The following is a 21565-nucleotide window of genomic DNA, read 5'->3' as shown; positions in this document are numbered from 1 at the left end:
TTTGAAAGAATTTCAGGGACCCCTTGTGTCTGATTTTTGAACTAGTTTAAAAGAATCTCGGGGACCAGTTGTGTCTGATTTTAAAGTAGCTTGAAAGAACCTCTGGGTCCCTTTTGTTTTGGTTTTGGCCTTGTGTCTGGTTTTTGAAGTAGTTTAAAAGAATATTGGGATCCCTTATATTCTTTTTGAAGTAATGTGAAAGAATCTCGAGGATCCCTTTTGTTCTTGATTTGAAGTAGATTGAAAGAATCTTGGGAATCCCTTTTCTTATTTTTCAAGTAGTTTGAAAGAATCTCGGGAACCTCTTGTGTACCATTTTTCATGTACCTACTTTGAAAGAATCTCATGGATCTCTAGTGTGTGCTTTTTGAAATATTTTGAAAGAATCTCGAAGACCTCTTTCGTTCTGGTTTTGAAGTACATAGTTTGAAAGAATCTCGGGGACTCCTTTTATTTTGTTTTTGAAGTAGTTTGAAAGAATTTCTAAAATTTTTTGTCTTGTTTTCGAACTAATTAGGAAGAATCTCGAGGACTCAGTGTATCTAGTTTTTGAAGTAATTTTTAAAAAATCTACTTTTACATAAGATTAAAATTATAATTTAATGAAGAATGGGAAAATATTCATATTAAAGAACCTCGGGATCCCTTCTGTTTTGGTTTTGACCTAATTTAGAAAAATCTCGGGGACTCCTTGTGTCTGGTTTTTGAAATAGTTTAAAAGAATTTCGAGAACCTCCAGTAATTTGTTTTTGAAGTAGTTTGGAATAATCTTGGGATCCCTTTATTTGCCTTATCAAGTAATGTGAAAGAATCTCGGGATCCTTTTTGTTTTCGTTTTAGAAATAGTTTGAAAGAATCTCGGAGACCCCTTTTGTTTTGGTTTTGAAGTAGTTTGAAAGAATCTCTCGGACCCCTTTTCTTTTGATTGTGAAGTTGTTTGAAAGAATCCCGGGGACCTCTATTGTTTTGTTTTTGAAGTAGTTTGAAAGAATTTCGAAGATTTTTTGTTTTTGAAGTAATTAGAAAGAATCTCAAGGACTCCGTGCATCTAGTTTTTGAAGTAATTTTTAAAGAGTCTGCTTTTATATAAGATTGAAATTAAGTATAATTTAATGGAGAATGAGAAAATATTCAAATTAAAGAACCTAGAGAAAAATCCCTTATCCTCATTTTCAACTAATGTGCATAAAAGAACCTCGGGGATTCCTTTTGTTTTGATTTTGAAGTAGATTGAAAGAATCTCGGGGGTCCCTTATTTTTGGTTTTTGAAGTACATGGTTTGAAAGAATCGCGGGGAACTCTTGTGTCTGATTTTTGAAGTAGTTTGAAATAATCTCGAGGGTTCTTTTTGTTGCGGTTTTGAAGTAGTTTGTAAGAATTGAAAGAATCTGGGGATCATTTTTGTGTTGTTTGTGAAGTACATAGTTTGAAAGAATCTCGGACATCCGTTGTGTATGGTTTTTGAAGAAATTTGGAAAAATACCGAGGACTCCTTTCGCCTTTTGTTTTGTTTTTGAAGTAGTTTAACACAATCTCGGGAACATCTTGTGTTCAATGTGACTAGACTTGTGTCTGGTTCTTAAAGTAGTTTGAAATAATCGAAGGTTCTTTTTGTTGTGTTTTTGAAGTAATTAGTTTAAAAGAATCTCGGGGATCCCTTTAGTTTTGTTTTAGAAGCACATAGTTTGAAAGAATCTTGGGGACACCTTGTACTTGATTTTTGAATAGTTTGAAAATATCTCGAAGACCCCTTTTGTTTTGGTTTTGAAGTTGTTTGAAAGAATCTCGGGGACCTCTATTGTTTTGTATTTGAAGTAATTATAAAAAATCTCGAGTATTCCGTGCATCTAGTTTTTGAAGTAATTTTTAAAGAATCTGCTTTTATATGAGATTAAAATTATACTCTAACGGAGAATGGGAAAATATTCAAATTAAAGTACCTAGTTTTGACCTAATTTAAAAGAATCCAGGGGACCCCTGGTGTTTGGTTTTTGAAGTAGTTTGAAAGAATCTTGAGATCCCTTATCTAATTTTTCAAGTATGTGCTTGAAAGAATCTCGGGGATTTCTTTTGGATTAATTTTGAGGTAGATTGAAAAAATCTTGGAGATCCCTTGTCTTGTTTGTGAAGTAGTTTGAAAGAATCTCATGGATCTCTTATGTGTGGTTTATGAAGCACTTTGAAGGAATCTCTGGGACCTCTTGTGTATGGTTTTTGAAGTAGTTTGAAAGAATCCCGGGAACCTCTTGTGTCTGGTTTTTGAAGTAGTTTGAAAGAATCTCTCGGAGGCTTTTTGTTTTAATTTTGAAGTTGTTTGAAAGAATCTCGGTGACATCTATTGTTTTGTTTTTGAAGTACATAATTAGAAAAAATCTCGGGTATTCCGTGCATCTAGTTTTTGAAGTAATTTTTAAAGAATCTGCTTCTATATAAGATTAAAATTATAATCTAACAGAGAATGGGAAAATATTCAAATTAAAGAACCTCAGAATCTCTTCTATTTTGGTTTTGACTTAATTTAGAAGAATCTCGGAGACCCATTGTGTCTGGTTTTTGAAGTAGTTTGACAGAATCTTGAGATCCTTTATCTAATTTTTCAAGTAGTGTGCATGCAAGAGTCTCGGGAATCTCTTTTGTTTTAATTTTGAAGTAGATTGAAACAATCTTTAGGAACCTTTGTCTTGTTTTTGAAGTAGTTTGAAAGAATCTCATGTATCTCTTGTGTCTGGTTTTTGAAGTAGTAGTTTGAAAGAATGTAGGCGACTCCTTTTGTTTTGATTTTGAAGTAGTTTAAGAGAATTTCGAGGATTCTTTGTCTTGTTTTCGAAGTAATTAGAATTAATCTCGAGGACCCAGTGTATCTAGTTTTTGAAGTAATTTTTAAAAAATCTGCTTTTATATGAGATTAAAATTATAATCTAACGAAGAATGGGAAAATATTCAAATCAAAGTACCTCGGGATCCGTTCTATTTTGGTTTTGACTTAATTTAGAAGAATCTCGGGGAACCCTTGTGTCTGATTTTTGAAGTAGTTTGAAAGAATCTTGCGATTCCTTATTTAATTTTTCAAGTAATGTGCATTGAAAGAATCTCGGGGATCTCTTTAGTTTTAATTTTGAAGTAGAGTGAAAAAATCTTGGGGATCCCTTGTCTTGTTTTTGAAGTACCTACTTAGTTTGAAAGAACCTCATGGATCTCTTGTGTAGTGTAGTTTCTGAAGTAGTTTGAAAGATTTTCGAAGATCCTTTGTCTTGTTTTTAAAATAATTAGAAAGAATGACGAGGACTCCGTGTATCTAGTATTTGAATTAATTTCAAAGAATCTGCTTTTATATGAGGTTAAAATTATAATCTAACGGAGAATGGGAAAATATTCAAATTAAAGTATCTCGGGATCCCTTCTATTTTGGTTTTAACCTAATTTAGAAGAATCTCGGGGACCACAGGGTGTCTGGTTTTTGAAGTAGTTTGAAAGAATCTTATGGATCTCTTATGTGTGGTTTATCAAGTACTTTGAAGGAATCTCTGGGACCTCTTGTGTATGGTTTTTGAAGTAGTTTGAAAGAATCCCGGGAACCTCTTGTGTCTGGTTTTTGAAGTAGTTTGAAAGAATCTCTCGGAGCCTTTTTGTTTTAATTTTGAAGTTGTTTGAAAGAATCTCGGGGACCTCTATTGTTTTTTGTATTTGAACTAATTAGAAAAAATCTCGAATATTCCGTGTATCTAGTTTTTGAAGTAATTTTTAAAGAATCTGCTTTTATATAAGATTAAAATTATACTCTAACGGAGAATGGGAAAATGTTCAAATTAAAGTACCTCGGAATCCCTTCTATTTTCATTTTGACCTAATTTAGAAGATTCTCGGGGACCCCTTGTGTCTGGTTTTTGAAGTATTTTGAAAGAATCTCGGAGATCTCTTGTATATCGTTTTTGAAGTAGTTTGAAAGAATCTCGGAGACTCCCTTTGTCCAGTTTTTGAAATAGTTTGAAAGAATTTTGGGGATCACTTTTGTTTTATTTTTGAAGTAGTTCGAAAGAATCTCGGAAATTCCTTGTGTATGGTTTTTGAAAAAATTTGGAAGAATACCAGGGACTCCTTTCTCCTTTTGTTTTGTTTTTTAAGTAGTTTGACACAATCTCGGCGACCTCTTTTGTATGGTTCTTGAAGTAGTTTGAAATAATGTTGCGTTTTTGAAGTAAGTAGTTTAAAAGAATCTCGGGGATCCATTATGTTTTGTTTTTGAAGTAGGTACATAGTTTGAAGGAATCTTGGGGACACCTTCTGCTTGATTTTTGAATAGTTTGATAGAATTTCGGCGACCTTTATTGTTTTGTTTTTGAAGTACGTAATTAGAAAAAATAACGAGTATTCCGTGTATCTGGTTTTTGAAGTAATTTTTAAAGAATCTGCTTTTATATAAGATTAAAATTATAATCTAAGGGAGAATGGGAAAATATTCAAATTAAAGTATCTCGGGATCCCTTCTATTTTGGTTTTAACCTAATTTAGAAGAATCTCGGGGACCACAGGGTGTCTGGTTTTTGAAGTAGTTTGAAAGAATGTTGAGATCTCTTATCTAATTTTTCAAGTAAAAACTATAATTTAAAAGAGAATGGGAAAATATTCGAATTAAATCAGAATTATCCTAAGCTTGGAATCAATGAAAGAACATTTCACAAAAATAACCGAAGGGACTGAGTGACAACTAGAAGTATTTATATTGGTAAACGAGATAATTTTGGTAACTTTTTTCACAAAGTATTTAACGTTGTCATGATGGCACTACACTAAAAATGCAAAAGTCACTATTGTCATTTTTAGTTTGTCTTTTTTGTTAAGCTTTTTTTATTTCTTTTCGAAAAAGTGCGAATTCGTCGATTCATGGTACCACCAGATTAGAACACACTTCTGCCATCTAGTACCTTTATTAAAGAAAATCCCTGAAGACCACATTGAGCGCAAATATCTGTCAAATAATACAGATTCCTGTAAAACCGCTACAATTTCAAGAAGTTTTTACTTTCCAGATATAGATGTCACCAACTTCGTTCCAAAAATTAACTGACAATTCATCTAACATAACCTAAATTTTAACGTCAAAAAATAACCAAAAATGAACCACAAAAATGTATAGCCACTTACACAAATACAACCACATACTGCGTACAATATCTAGGTCCCCATTCATACGAAACCCACCACCTAACTACTTAAACACAAACCAAAATGTCATCACCCCGACAAAGAGGTTATCCACAAACGTCTCCTTTATAACCCCCCTAGTACGTACCGGCAAACCCCATTTAATATTTATTCCACCACGAAAATTTCAGGTACTTCGAAAAATTGACAAAGAATACGCCGCAGTATGCTCCCTAATACAACGATCCGGTTTACAAAACATCAACGATTTGCCGTTTTACTTAAACAGGAGGGATCTCCACTCGTCGCAACCTCACCAACAGACTCCCGGTCCTGGAAAACCAGGCGATGACAAAAACAAACCCAACAAAGACGACGACGACGACAAAGACAAAATTTCGTCATTGTTGGCGAAGGCATTTTTGTGGATGCTCACAGCGTATATGGTTATAGCGATAATATCGTTGATGTTTCCGAGTAGCAACCAGCCGGAAGTACGTCACAAATTCGTATTGTGTGTCTTATTAAACTTTCCGTGAATTTTTATAGATTGTAAGATATGTTGCCTGGAACGAGTTCCTTTACCAAATGCTCTCGAAAGGAGAGGTTGAAGAGATCATTATCCGCCCCGATATTGAAATCGTCACCATCATCCTCTACGAAGGCGCTATCATTAAAGGAAAAAAAGTGGACAACAGGACTTACCACATGAACGTAGTGGATATAAATAAATTCGAGGATAAACTAAGAGAAGCTGAACGTCGTTTGGGGATTCAGGATGGGGTCCCCATCACGTTCGAACGAGGAACTGACACGGCTGGAAAACTCCTAGTTTCGTTGTTAATAGTAGCCATATTAATCTCCCTCCTAGCGAGAAGCAAAAGTATTAGGCCCCCAATCAATATGGACACTTTTGTAAAGTTAATAATTAGTAATTGTGAGTTGATTATTTATGTGGTGTTTTTAGACTCAACTGGGGCGCGCCAAATTCACCCTAGTCGACCCGCTAACCGGTCCTGGAAAAGGTGTCCATTTTTCGGATGTGGCGGGGCTCAGGGAGGCCAAACTCGAGGTGATGGAGTTTGTGGATTACTTGAAACGGCCCGAGCATTATAAGAGTTTGGGGGCGAAAGTGCCCAAAGGGGCGCTGCTTTTGGGGCCGCCTGGGTGTGGGAAGACGTTGTTGGCCAAAGCGGTGGCGACTGAGGCTAATGTTCCGTTTTTGTCGATGAATGGGTCGGAGTTTATTGAGATGATTGGTGGATTGGGAGCGGCACGAGTGAGGTATGAAATTTGTATTTTGTAGTGAGTAGGCAACCAACAATTCATCATTATGTCATTAACTCCGTAAATATACCAAGAATCGGCTCCTAACGGTAATACAAATACCTGAACTGTCCTGGAGTTATGTCCCGTTAAATTTGAAAAAAAAAAACTTTTAATTCATTCGAATTTAAACTTTCAAAAGCAAATTCAAAGTTTTTTTTGTAGTTTCAGTCTTATTTTCGAAATTGGTATAACATTTAAAGTTGTCCAAATTTTGATCACACATGAAACTGTAAAATCGATTTTTCAGTTTTTATTACTTTTTGTTTTTTTAGTGTTTCATTTTTCAGTTTCTCGATTTACGCTTGGTTTTTTCGATTTAAAAAAATAATAATTTTGCAATTCTTGTTTTTTTAGATTTTAAATTTTTAATTTTTCGACTTTTCAGTTTTCGATTTTGCGATATTTCAGTTTTTCGACTTGAGAATTTTCTTCTCTCCTATTTTTCGAATTTTCAATTTTTCGATTTCTTCTCATTTTTTCGATTTTTTAGTATCTCGATTTACACTTTGTTTTTCTAATTTTTAATATTTTCAATTTTCTATTTTTTCGTTTCAAAAATTTTTCGATTTACAATTATTCGATTTTTCAGATTTACACTTTTACTCTTTTCGAGTCTTTTCGATTTTATCGATTTTTGGATTACAGTTCGTTTTTTTTTCTTGTCAATTTTTTAGTTTCTCCACTTACACTTTGTTGTTTCAATTTTTAAAATTTTCGATTTTACAATCTTTCGTTTTCTAAATTTTTCGATTTTTTGATTATTTTTCGATTTTTCGATTAGATTTGGCTCTTTTTTTTAACTTTTCAGTTGTTCCCTTATTTAGCTTCTGGATTTACACTTTGTTTTTCCAATTTTAAAAATTTTCGATTTCTACTTTTTAAAATTTTCGATATTTTTCAGTTTCTTGATTTTTAATTTCTGGCCTTTATACTTTTTGTTTTTGCGATTTCCAAATTCTCCATTTTCAAAATGTTTGATTTTACAATTTTTCAATTTTTCAGTTTCTTGATTTTTAAATTTCCAACTTCCAAATTTTTGTTTTATTGATTTTTTAATTTTTCCATTTTCAAAATGTTTAACAATTGTTTGATTTTTAATCATTTCGGTTCTTTTATTTTCCTGTTCGATTTTTCAATTTCATGCCTTACATTTTGTTTTTCCCTGTTTTTTAAATTTTCGAGTTTTAATATCCTCGATTTTACGATTCAATTTTTCGTTTATTAAATTTTTGCATTTGCAATTTTGCGATTCTATGATTTTTTCAGTTTTTGAATTTTTAATTTTTCGACTTTACACTTTTTGTTTCTTCCGATTTTTAATTATTCGATGTTTCAATTTTTCTTTTCTTAAAATATTTTTCCGATTTTTGGATTTTTTTTTTAAGTTTTCGATTTACAGTTTTTCGATTTTACGATTTTTCAATTATTTTTTTAATATACTTTCATTGTTTCTCAGTTCTTCGATTTACATTGTTTTTTTTTTTAATTTTAAAAGTTTCGATTTACGAATTTTTCGTTTCCTAAATTTTTTTGTTTGCAATTTTTCGATTTTATGATTTTTCAGTTTTTCGATTTAAAGCACTTTTCGTTTTAAAAAATTTCAGTTTTCGATTTTTTGATTTTTCGATTTTTCGGTCTTCGATTTTTCATTTTTCGATATTTTTAATTTTTTTCCTTCAATTTTTTGATTTTACGATTTTTCGATTACATTTCGTTTTCTTTTCATATTTCATTCAGTTGTTCGATTTTTCACTTTCTCGATTTATACTTCGTTTTTTTTTCAATTTTTCTTTTCCTACATTTTTCAACTTCTCGATTTATTCATTATATTTTGTTTTTTTTTATTTTGAATTTTTCCATTTTTGATTTTTCGATTTTATGATTTTATCATTTTTCCATTACTTTTCGTGTTTTCGATTTTTCAATTTCTCAATATTTAATTTTTCAACTTTTCACTTATTTCTATTGTTTATTTTTTCCATTTTACAATGTTTCGTTTACTTTTCGTATTTTCGATTTTACAGTTTCTCGATTTTTAATGATTAAAATTTTCATTTCGTTTTTTTACTTTTCGATTGTTCGAAATTAAGCAAAAAATCAAAGTGTAAATCGAAAAACTGAAAAATGTTTGATTTTAATTTTTTTTGATTTTTAATAATTTCGTTTCTTTTATTTTCCTTTCGATTTTTCAATTTCCTGTCATTCATTTTACAGTTTTTCGTTTTCCAGTTTTATGTTTCCTAAAATTTTCGATTTGCAATTTATCGATTTTATGATTTTTCAGATTTTGGAATTTTTATTTTTCGTTTTTTCACCATTTTTGTTTTTTTCGATTTTTAATTTTTCGATGGTTTAATTTTTCCTTTCGTCAAATATTTTAGGATTTTTCGACTATTTTTCGCTTTTTCGATGTTTCATTTACTCGATTTTTAATTTCTCCATGTTTCAATTTTTTTATTTAAAATTTTTCAATTTCACGATTTTTCAGTTACATTTCAGTATGTCAGTTTTTCGATTTACACTGGTTTTTTAATTTTAAATTCTACGATTTTCTAATTTTTCGTTTTCTAAATTCTCCGATTTGCAATTTTTTGATCTTCCAATTTTTCGATTTTGTAATTTTTTGTTTTTTCAATTTTTCGACTCCGCACTTTGTGGTTTTTTGATTTTTCAATTTTTCTATTTTCAAAATCATTAATTTTACATTTTTCCGATTTTTAATTTTCGATGCTTCGAATTTTTCGTTTCCGCAATTTTATGATTTTTCAGTTTTCGATTTTACACTTCTAGACTTTTGGATTTTCAAAATTTCGATTGACAATTTTCATTTTTTTCAATTTTCCGATTTGCATTTTTCGATCTTCCAATTTTTCGATTTTGTAATTTTTTGTTTTTTCAATTTTTCCAATTTTTCCAATTTTCAGTTTCTCTATTATGAATTTTTCGACTTCACATTTTGTGGCTTTTTGGTTTTTCAATTTTTCCATTTTCAAAATCATTAATTTTACATTTTTGCGATTTTTAATTCTTCGTTTACTTTTGATTTTTCAGTTTCTCGATTTTCGTTATTTCGATATTTCAGTTCTTCGATTTTACACTTTTCGGTTTTTCAATTTTTCGGATTCTAGATTTTCGATTTCTCGATTTTTCAATTTTTCGATTTGCGATTTTTCGATCTTCCAATTTTTCGATTTTGTAATTTTTCTCTTTTCCAATTTTTCAGTTTTTCGATTTTTAATTTTTCGACTTCACACTTTTTGGTTTTTTGACTTTTCATAATGTTGTAAATTTTACAATTTGCCGATTTTTAATTTTTAATTTTCGGTCTTTCAATTTTTCGTTTTTTTAATCTCTACAATTTTTCGTTTACTTTTTTGATTTTTCACTCTGTCGTGTGTCAATTCCGATGTTGCAATTTCTCGAAATTTTGATTTGCGATTTTTCGATTTGTAATTTTCAATTTTTCACTTTCTCGATTTTTAATTTTTGATTTCATTCCTTTTAGTTTTTCAATTTTTCTACTTAAATGTCTCGTGGTTTGGATTTTCAGTTTCTCGATTTTTAATTTTTCGATGTTTTAATTTTTCTATTTTATTTTTCTGACTATAGTTTTTCCAGTTTCTTTATTTTCCGACTTTTCGTTTCTGCAGTTTTTCGATTTGCAATTTTCAGTTTGTCGAATTTTTCGATGTTTCAATTTTTCGAGTATACATTTTTTCATTTTTCAATTTTCGGCTCTAGATTTTCGGTTTCCCGATTTTGCAATTTCTCGATTTTTAATTTTGCGGTTTTTCAATTTTTCGATTTACAATTTTCAATTTTTCACTTTCTCAATTTTTAATTTTCCAATGTTTCAATTTTTCGTTTCTCCAATTTTTCGATTTTACGATTTTTCGATGTATCCATATTTTGATTTTACACTCCCTTTTTTCGATTTTTCAGTTTTTTGGATTCTAGATTTTTCTGTTTCCCCATTTTTTATTTTTCGATTTTTCAATTTTTAGGTTTGCAATTTTTCGCTATTTCAATTTTAGATTTTTCACTTTCTTGATATGTATGTATTTAATTTTTGGGTTTTTTTAATTTTTTGACTTTTCAATAGCGAATGGAACGTCTATCAGGAATAATAAGCCAAAATTTCGTTGTTTATGATTTTTCAAAATTTCAGTTTGAATATTTTTTTTTGAAAAACTGGAAAATTAAAAATCGAGAAAATGAAAAATTAAAAGTCAGGAACTTGAAAAATAAACAATAAAAAAACTGAAAACTTCATCGGTTAAAAAATTGAAAAATCAAAAAATTAAAAAATGAAAAACGGAAAAATATTAAAATCTAAATGGCATATTTTAAACCCACCCTTTTACTTTCCAGAGACCTCTTCAAGGAAGCCCGCAAACGCGCCCCCTGCATCATCTACATCGACGAGATCGACGCCGTGGGCCGCAAACGCAGCGCCCACCTCTCCCAGACCGGCACCAGCGGCGAGAGCGAACAAACCCTCAACCAGCTCCTGGTGGAGATGGACGGAATGGCCAGCAAAGAGAGCGTCATCATGCTGGCGTCCACCAACCGCGCCGACATCCTCGACAAGGCGCTCCTGCGCCCGGGCCGCTTCGACCGCCACATCCTCATCGACCTGCCCGACCTGGTGGAGCGCAAGCAGATCTTCGAGCAGCACCTGCGCGGCATCTGCCTGAACTGCCCCCCGGAGACCATCTCCATGCGAATGGCGCACCTCACCCCCGGCTTCAGCGGCGCCGACATCGCCAACGTGTGCAACGAGGCGGCGCTGCACGCGGCCAGGTCCAAGCAGAAGAACGTGACCAAGGAGAACCTGGAGTACGCAGTAGAGAGGCTGGTGGGCGGCACGGAGAAGCGCAACCACGCGATGTCGCCGCAGGAGAAGCGCGTGGTGGCCTATCACGAGTCGGGGCATGCTTTGGTGGGGTGGATGCTGGAGCACACGGATGCTTTACTAAAAGTATGTTGTTTTTATTTCCCGTTTCCGTCTGTCTGTCTGTCTGTCAATCGTCTGTCTGTCATCTGTATCAATTTCCAAAATTACTGGTCTGATCGTTGTCAAATTTTCTATGTATATTACGGTCAAACGCCAACCAAAGTTGGCTAATCATCCCCACTAACAATTTGACGACGTCATCTCCAAAATTTACAATAGGAAATTTGTTTTTATTTTTATAAAATAAGAGATTCCTGCACTTGTGGTCTATGAACCAGTGTTGACAAAAATGCCAAAAACGAAGAACTGAAGAAACGAAAAATTGAAACATTGTAAAACTAAAAATCGAGAAACTTAAAAAAAACTAATGAATCGAAAAATTAAAAAAAAAAGGAAAAACACATCGAATTTGAAAACTAAAAAATTGTAAAGTCGAAAAAGTGTCACATTGAAAGATCGAAAAATTGAAAAATTAAAAAATATAAAATTCAAAAAACGAAATTTGAGATCTTGAAAAAAAAAATGTAAATCTACAATCAAAAAATTTAAAAACTGAAAAATTGAGAAATCGAAAAAAGAATATTAAAAGAATTGAAAAAGCTCATTGCTCTTTGAAAAATATAAATCGAAAATCAAAAAATTGAAAAATCGGAAAATCCAAAAATCCAAAAATTTGAAAAATTGAGAAATCAAAAAAAAGAAAGTTAGAAGATTGAAAAAGCTCTTTATAGACAATTCGAAAAATTGAAAAACGAAAAATCGAAAATTCATTGAATCAAATATCCGAACAATTGAAAATTGGAAATTCGGAAAATCGAAAATTCAAAAATTTGAAAAATTGACAAATCGAAAAATGAAAAATAAAAAAAATCACAATACGATCACCGAAAAATGGCAAATTCGGGAAATTGAAAAATCGGAAAATCTAAAAATCCAAAAATTTGAAAAATTGAGAAATCAAAAAAAGAAAGAAGCCCTTTATAGAAAATTCGAAAAATTGAAAAACGAAAAATCGAAAATTCATTGAATCAAATATCCGAACAATTGAAAATTGGAAACACGAAAAGCGAAAATTCAAAAATTTGAAACATCGAGAAACCGAAAAATAAAAAATTAAAAAAAATTACAATACGATAATCGAAAAATGGAAAATTCGAAAAATCGAAAATACGTTATGCGAACAATTGAAAATTGGAAATTCGAAAAGCGAAAATTCAAAAATTTGAAAAATTGAGAAAGCGAAAAATGAAAAATTAAAAAAAATTACAATACGATCATCGAAAAATGGAAAATTCGAAAAATTGAAAAATCGATGAGCCAAATATTCGAAGAATCAAAAATCTAAATTCGAAAAATCGAAAATACGTTATCCGAACAATTGAAAATTGGAAATTTGAAAAGCGAAAATTCAAAAATTTGAAAAATCGAGAAACCGAAAAATGAAAAATTAAAAAAAATTACAATACGATCATCGAAAAATGGCAAGTTCGAAAAATTGAAAAATCGGAAAATCCAAAAATCCAAAAATTTGAAAAATTGAGAAATCAAAAAAAGGAAGTTAGAAGATTGAAAAAGCTTTTTAGAGAAAATTCGAAAAATTGAAAAACGAAAAATCGAAAATTCATTGATTCAAATATCCGAACAATTGAAAATTGGAAATTCGGAAAGTCGAAAATTCAAAAATTTGAAAAATTGAGAAATCGAAAAATGAAAAATTAAAAATTACAATACGATCATCGAAAAATTGAAAAATCGGAAAATCCAAAAATCCAAAAATTTGAAAAATTGAGAAATCAAAAAAAGGAAGTTAGAAGATTGAAAAAGCCTTTTGGAGAAAATTCGAAAAATTGGAAATCGACAAATCGAAAATTCATTGATTCAAATATCCGAACAATTGAAAATTGGAAATTCGGAAAGTCGAAAATTAAAAAATTTGAAAAATTGAGAAATCGAAAAATGAAAAATTAAAAAAAATTACAATACGATCATCGAAAAATGGAGAATTCGAAAAATTGAAAAATCGGAAAATCCAAAAATCTAAAAATTTGAAAAATTGAGAAGTCAAAAAAAGAAAGTTAGAAGATTGAAAAAGCTCTTTATAGAAAATTCGAAAAATTGAACAACGAAACGTCGAAAATTCATTGAATCAAATAACCGAACAATTGAAAATTGGAAATTCGGAAAGTTGAAAATTCAAAAATTTGAAAAATTGAGAAATCGAAAAATGAAAATTTAAAAAAAATTACAACACGATCATCGAAAAATGGAAAATTCGAAAAATTTAAAAACGAAAAGTTGAAAATCGTCTGTATCTTTTTTTTTATAATCTCTGTCTCTGTTAGAACTTTTGTTCTGTTAGTCAATAAATCTACATTATTATTATTAAAATTAAAAAATCTAAACTTGAAAAATCGAAAATTGAAAAAATTGATATGTCGAAAAATTGAAAAATCGGAAACTCGAAAAATCCAAAATATAAAAAATTGAGAAATCGAAAAAAGAAGGGAAAAAATTGAAAAATCGAAAACCTGAGAAATTGAAAATCGGAAAATCTAAATTTCGCAAAATCGGAAATTGAATAAAGCAAATATTCGAAAATTGAAAATGGAAAAATCGGAAACTCGAAATTTGGAAAAAATTTGGAATTGAAAATCTAAAAATCTAAAAATCGAAAACTAGAGAAATTGTATCGTAAAATCTCAATTTCAAAAAATGGAAAATTCGATGAGCCAAATATTCGAAGAATCAAAAATCTAAATTCAAAAAATCGAAAAATCCGAAAATCGCAAAATCGAAAAGTTATAAACTCGAAAACTGGAAAACCGAAAACTTGAAAATCGGGATTTGGAAAAATCTAAAATAGAAAAATCGAAAATCGAACAATCGAAATATGGAGAATTCCGAAATTCTAAAAATTAATAAATCTAGAAATCGAAAAATTGAAAAAGCAAAATTTAGAAAAATTGAAAAATTCAATTTCGGGAAATCTAAAAAGTGAAAACCGAAATATTGCAGATCGAAAAAGTGAAGAATATAAAAATTGAAAAATCGAAAATTTGTGAACTCGAAAATTGGAAAATAGAAAACTCGAAAAATTTGAAATAACCGAAACGTCAAAAACACGAAAATCGAAAGATCGAATATCGATAAATCCGGAAGACGAAAATAAAAAAATCGAAATCGAGAAATTGAAAATCTATAATTTGAATAATCGAAAAATCGAAAACTAGAGAAATCGAGAATCGAAAAATCTAATTTTCGAAAAAACGAAAATTGGATGAAGCAAATATTCGAAAATGGAAAGTGTAAAAATAGAAAATGGAAAAATCGGATGATAGAAAATCGAAAATTCGAAAACTCGAAAACTGGAAAATTGGAAATTCCAAAAATCTAAAATCGAAAAGTCAAAAATTCAAAAAACAGAAACGTCAAAAACTCGAAAATCGAAACATCGAAACGAAAACTCGAGAAATTGAAAATTGAAAAATCGATATTTCGAGAAATTGAAAATCGTGAAACCTAAATTTCGGAAAAACGAAAATTCCATACATCGAAAATCGAATAACTGAAAATTTAAAAACTCGAAAATTAGCAGATTGTACAATCAAAATACGAAAAATCGGAAAATCTAAAATTCGAATAATCAAAAAATTGAAAACGAGAAAAATTGAAAATTCGATGGGCCAAATATTCGAAAAATAGTGGGCCTTAAGCCCGTTGGCACTGTATTGAAATAAATAAATAAATCAATCAAAAATCGAAAATTTAAAAACTCGAAAAGTGGAATATCGAAAATCAAAAAAATTGGAAAATAGAAAACTCGAAAATTTAAAAATAAATCGAAAATTTGAAAAATCGACAATCTAGAATCGACAAATCCAACAATCGAAAATCCTAAAATTCTAAAAATTGAAAATTCAAAATTCGAGAAACCGAAAATTCAAAAAACCGAAACTTCGAAATCGAGATTTCAAAAAATTAATAAAAATTGAAAACCGAAAAATTGAATAAAATCGGAAAGTCGAAAAATTGATAAAGAAAAAAATGTAAAAAAAAAATGAAAGAACGATTATGGGAAAATAATTGAAAAACGAAAAATTCAAAATCGAGTCGGAGAAATCGAAAATCCTAAAATTTGAAAGATCAAAAAATCGAAAATCAAAATTCCTACGATCAGAAAATAGAATATCGAAAATTCAAAAACTCGAAATCTGGAAATCGAAAATTCGCAAAATGGAAAATTCGAAAATTCAAAAAACCCAAATGTTGAAAACTCGAAAATGGAGATTTCGAAAAATTTAGAACGAAAAAAGTAACAAAAATTGAAAGAACTATTATCGAAAAATCGAAAATTGAAAAACGAAGAATTAAAAATTGAACCAGAGAAATCGAAAATCCAAAAATTCCAAAAATCCAAAATCAACAAATCCGACAATTTAAAGTCCTAAAATTCGAAAATTTGAAAACATATTTCATAAAATCTAAATTCGAAAACCGAAAAATTGATAATTCAGAAAGTGGAAAAATAAAAAATTTTAAAAATTGTGAAAGAAAAAGGGTAAAAAAATTGCAAGAATGATTATCGAAAAATCGAAAATTGAAAAAATTGAAAGAAGAAGAATTCAAAATCGAACCAGACATCTCGAAAATCCTAAAATTTGAAAAATTAAAAATCCGACAACCGAGAAATAGAAAATCAAAAATCCGCAAACTCAAAAGCTGGAAATCGAAAATTTAAGATAAGATAAGTTTATTGCGCAACAGCACAAAAGGTCAGCTAACAGTGCATAAAAATTCGCAAAATCGTAAATTCAAAAAACCGAAATGTCGAAAACTCGAAAATCGAAAGTTCGAAAAATTAAAAAATCCGAAAGTCGGAAAATCAAAAATTTGAAAAATTGAGAAATCTAAGAAAAGAAATGTAAAAAAATGGAAGAACGATTATTGAAAAATCGAAAATTCAAAAAATTGAAAAATTGAAAATTCAAAAAACCGAAATCTCGAATACTTGAGAATCGAGATTTAGAAAAATCTAAAATAGAAAAATAAATAAATATAAAATAAATAGATTTATAGTCCAACCGAACATAAACATTCTATTTAGACGACAATATAACTCCTATAATAATAGTTTAAATAATTTAGTTAAAAACTAAAATAAAAATTGACATAAAATTAAGTTGAAAAATAATTATATAATTAAGTAATTCCATTACAACTCAGTGACACAAATCCACCATACATAAAAATAAAAATCGAATTCCAAAATTCGAAAAATTAAAAAAAAATGGGAAATCGAAAAATTGAAAAGGAAAGATCTCCAAAAATTGAAGAATTAAATTTCGAGATATCTAAAAATTGCAAACAGAAAAATTTCAGATCGAAAAATTGAAAAATGGAAAATTCCTTGAAAATTTGAAAACTCGAAAATTGGAAAATAGAAACATCGAAAATCGAAAAATTGGAAAGTCAAAACTCTAAAATTCAAATAATCGAAAACTAGAGAAATTGAAAATCGTGAAACTAAATATCGAAAAATCGGAAATTCGATGAAACAAATATTCGAAAAATCAAAAATCGAAAAAACGAAGAAACAAGTAACTGACAAAATTAAAATTGAAAAAACAAACTATTTAAAAAAATGAAAAATCGAAAAAGTATAAAATCTAACAATTGAAAAATTCAAAAGTTGGATAATTGAAAAACTTAAACATTTAAACTTGAAAACTCGAAAAACTGCAAATCCAAAAACTGAGAGAGCAAAAATAGTTTTAATTTAAAACTTGAATAATTGAAAAATTTTGCGGAAATGCTTATTTGAACTTTGTAAATGTTGTCAAAAATCGCATTTTTTTTTTTAATTTTTTAAAAAAGGATTTGTTAGTCTGCACTTCAAGAACAAGGAAAGTTCAATCGAAATAACATTTTATTTAAGTAAAGACTTAAGTCGACTTATTTTTGTTGGTTTTAGGTGACGATAGTCCCCAGAACGAATCTAGCCCTAGGTTTCGCCCAGTACATCCCCCGCGACCAAAAACTCTACACGAAAGAAGAACTCTTCGAACGGATGTGCATGACCCTCGGGGGCAGAGTAGCGGAGTCCCTAATTTTCAACAGGATCACCACGGGGGCCCAGAACGACCTAGAAAAAGTAACCAAAATGGCGTACGCTCAAGTCCGGGAGTTCGGGATGAGTGACAACGTGGGGCTGGTGTGTTTCCCGGAGCAGGAGGTCCAGGAAAGAGGAAGGAGACCCTACAGCAAAAAGTTGGCGAATTTGATTGACATGGAGGCGCGAACTTTGGTGACTAGAGCGTATAAGAAAACTGAGGAGGTGTTGATGCAGAATAAAGACAAGTTGGAGTTGGTGAGGGTTATTATTATTATTATTGTGGCTGTGGTGACGTTGTGGTTGTTGTAGCTTGCAGAGACTCTTTTAAAGAAGGAAACTTTGAATTATGATGACGTTGAGGGTCTTCTGGGGCCTCCTCCTTTCGGTGCCAAGCACTTGATCGAGCCTGCGGAGTTCGAGGAGTCGGTGAGGAAGGACGCCGGTGATACGAAGCCTGCGGACTCGAAGTCTCAAGCTAATACGTCTGCGCCGAAGGTGTGAGATAGTGTTCATATTGTAGATAGTCTTATTGATGAACAAATTATATTTATGTTTATTGAAGTTGGGTTTTATTTCATTTATACCTTACCCTGTTTCCTTTTCTGACATTTTTTTTTCTTTTTCTGTGTTATATTTGGGCCTCACGTGTTATCACAATTTGTTTATAACCGAACCTGTTTGTATAATTGGTTGCCTATGTCCGATTTTGTACGACTGGTTGCCTATTTTATTTTGAATATAATTCTGATTGTTATATACAGCGTGATCACTGATCATACTGATCAAGTATTGTTTCAGTTGGTGTCAATGAATTTTGCTTGAAATTGGTATACCTGTCACTCCAGACTCCACGTTACTTCCTGTTGTCATAATTGACAAGTGACATTTAATTTACGTCAAAATTTTAATTTCGAAAAATTGAAAGATTGAAAACTCGGAAAATCAAAAATTCAAAAAACGAAATGTTGAAAACTCAGAAACAGATTTCGAAAAATCAAAGTCCGAAAATGAAACTATCGAAATTACGAACAATTGAATAAACGAGAAATCGAACTCGAGAAATCGAAAATCCTAAAATTCGAAAAGTCGAAAATTAAAAAATCCAACATTCGAAACATAGAACATTGAAAAATCGAAAATTTGAAAAACTGAGAAATCGAATAAAGAAAAGAAAACGAATTGAAAAAGCGATTACTGAAAATTCGAAATATTGAAAACGAGAAATTCAAAATAAACCGAAAAATCGAACTCGAGAAGTCGAAAATTTTAAAATCCACATCAACAAATTCGATAATTGAAAGTCTAAAAAACTCTAAAACCAAAATTTCGAAAAATCTGAAATCAAGAAACGATAAATTCCACAATCGACAAGTCGAAAAATTAAAAATTTGAAGAATTGAGAAAGAAAAAATGTGAAAAATTGAAAGAACGATTATCGAAAATTGAAAAAACTGAAAAACGAAGAACTGAAAATCGAACCAGAGAAATTGAAATTCCAAAAATTCGAAAAATCGAAAATCGAGATTTCAAAAAATCTGAATTGTAAAACCAAAAATTGGAAAACCAAAAATTTGAAAAATTGAAGAAGAAAAAAAGGATAAAAAAATTGAAAGAACGGTTATCGAAAAATCAAAAATGCAAGAAATTGATAAACGACGAATTAAAAATCGAACCAAAGAAATCTAAATTCCTAAAATTTGTACAATTGGGTGCCTACTTTAAGCCGAGTATAATTCTGGTTTTTGGCCAATAGCAATGCTTTTTCCGAATTGTTTTCATTTTTTTGTTTCTCCAATTATTTGATTTGTAAAAGCTACTGGAGTAAACAACTTGGAAATTTCGATGACAAATCAAATGTTCGGAAAATCGGAAAGTCAAAATATCGAAAATTTAAAAAATCGAGAATTCGAAAAATTGAAAATTAACGAAAAACCGAAAATCAAAAACTCGAGATCAAAAAATCTAAAATTCGAAAAATTGAACATTTTTATTTCTACAAATCGAAATACCAAAAATTCGATGAAGCGAATGTTCGAAATATCGAAAATCGGAAATCCAAAAAATCACGAAATGTCAAAAACTCAAAAATAGGAACTTCGAAAAATCAACATCCGAAAATCAAAAAATCGAACAATAGAGAAATCGAAAACTGGTAAAAAAATTAAAAAAAAGCTTGTTCGAAGTTTCGAACAATTGAAGAACGAAAAGATCTCGAGAAATCGAAAATCCTAAAATTCGAAAAATCGAAAATCAAACAATTAAATAATCAAAAAATAGAAAATGGAAACATTGGGAATTCAAAAAAAAAATAAATCGAAAATTTGAAAAATCAAAAATCTAGAATCGACAAATCCAACAATCAAAAATCCTAAAATTCGAAAAATTGAAAATCCAAAATTCGAAAAAACCGAGATTTCGAAAAATTAAAAACAGAAAAACTGAATAAAATCGGAAACTAGAAAAATTGATAAAGAAAAAAAATGTAAAAAAATTGAAAGAACGAGTATGGGAAAATCGAAAAATCAAAAAATTGAAAAACGAAAAATTCAAAATCGAGCCAGAGAAATTGAAAATCCTGAAATTTGAAAGATCAAAAAATCGAAAATCAAAATTCCGACAATCAGGAAATAGAATATCGAAAATTCAAGAAAAATTGAAAAATCAAAAAGTCGAAAAAGAAAAATTTTTTAAATTGAGAAAACTAAAAAAAGAAAACTGAGACGATGATTATTATTGCAAAAAACGAAAATTCAAAAAATTGAAAAACGGAAAATTGAAAATTGAACACGAGAAATCAAAAATACTAAAATTTGATAAATCAAAAATCGAAAACTCGAAAATTGGAAATCGAAAATTCGCAAACTGGAAAACTCGAAAAATTGAGAACGAAAAAAGTAACAAAGAACAAAAATCGAAAATGGAAAAACGCAGAATTGAAAATTGAACCAGAGAAATTGAAAATCCAAAAATTCCAAAAATCCAAAATCAACAAATGCGACAATTAAAAGGCCTAAAATTCGAAAATTTGAAAACTGATATTTCAAAAAATCTAAATTCGAAAACCGGAAAATTGATAATTCGGAAAGTGGGAAAATCAAAAATTTTAAAAATAAAGAAAGAAAAAAGGGAAAAAATTGAAAGAACGATTATCGAAAAATCGAAAATTGAAAAAATTGAAAATCGAACCAGAGATCTCGAAAATCCTAAAATTTGAAAAATCAAACAATCGAAAATCAAAAATCCGACAACCGGGAAATAGAAAATCGAAAATTCGAAAACTCGAAAGCTGAAAATCGAAAATTTAAGATAAGATAAGTTTATTGCACAACAGTGCATAAAAATTCGCAAAATCGTAAATTCAAAAAACCGAAATGTCGAAAACTCGAAAATCGAAAGTTCGAAAAATTGAAAAATCGGAAAGTCGAAAAATCAAAAATTTGAAAAATTGAAAAATCGAACAATCCGAAATGAATAATCCGACATTAGAGAAATAGAAAATCGAAAATTCAAAAATTCGAAAACTGGAAATCCAAAAAATTCGAAAAATTGAAAATTCAAAAAACCAAAATGTTGAAAACTCGAAAGTCGAAAAATCAATATTTTTTAAAAATTGAGAAATCTAAAAAAAGTAAAAACATGTATAAAACGATTATTGAAAAACCGAAAATCAAAACATTGAAAAACAAAAAATCGAAAACTGAACCAAAGAAACCCAAAATACTAAAATTTGGAAAATCGTAAATCAAAAATCCGACCATCGAAAAATCGAAATTCATTGGCTCGAAAACTGGAAATTGAAAATTCAAAATCTAAATGTCGAAAAGTCGAACTTCGAGACTTCGAAAAGCCGAAAACCGAAAAATTGAAAGATCGGAAATCAGAAAAATAAAAAAATTGAAAAATTGACAACTATAAAAGAAAAAGAAAAAAATTGGAAGAACGATTATCGAAATATTGAAAGACGAAAAACGAAAAATATAAAATTGAACAAACAATTCGAAAATCCTAAAATTTGAATAATCGAA

The 21565-nt window shown here is 29.9% G+C and overlaps 1 protein-coding gene across 2 annotated transcripts; it reads left to right on the top strand.

Annotated features, from left to right (window-relative positions):
- Positions 1-5067: 5067 nt before the first annotated feature.
- LOC135127685 (paraplegin) lies at positions 5068-18101 on the top strand. 2 transcript variants are annotated; one of them, XM_064054240.1, is made up of 7 exons: positions 5068-5282; positions 5334-5636; positions 5692-6057; positions 6110-6426; positions 10843-11452; positions 17400-17795; positions 17850-18101. In XM_064054240.1, the coding sequence occupies exons 1-7, from the start codon at positions 5127-5129 to the stop codon at positions 18039-18041; spliced, it is 2340 nt and encodes a 779-aa protein (XP_063910310.1). In that variant the 5' UTR covers positions 5068-5126; the 3' UTR covers positions 18042-18101. The 2 variants fall into 2 exon arrangements, with proteins under 2 accessions (XP_063910310.1, XP_063910309.1); XM_064054239.1 differs by having other exon boundaries at positions 5068-5636.
- Positions 18102-21565: the final 3464 nt, after the last annotated feature.

Source organism: Zophobas morio, unplaced genomic scaffold (genome assembly GCF_036711695.1).
Source record: "Zophobas morio isolate AGI-343-1 ecotype UQ-CSIRO unplaced genomic scaffold, CSIRO_AGI_Zmor_V1 ptg000012l, whole genome shotgun sequence".
In the NCBI taxonomy this organism is placed as follows: domain Eukaryota; kingdom Metazoa; phylum Arthropoda; class Insecta; order Coleoptera; family Tenebrionidae; genus Zophobas; species Zophobas morio.
This window is presented reverse-complemented; position numbering and strand designations above follow the sequence as displayed.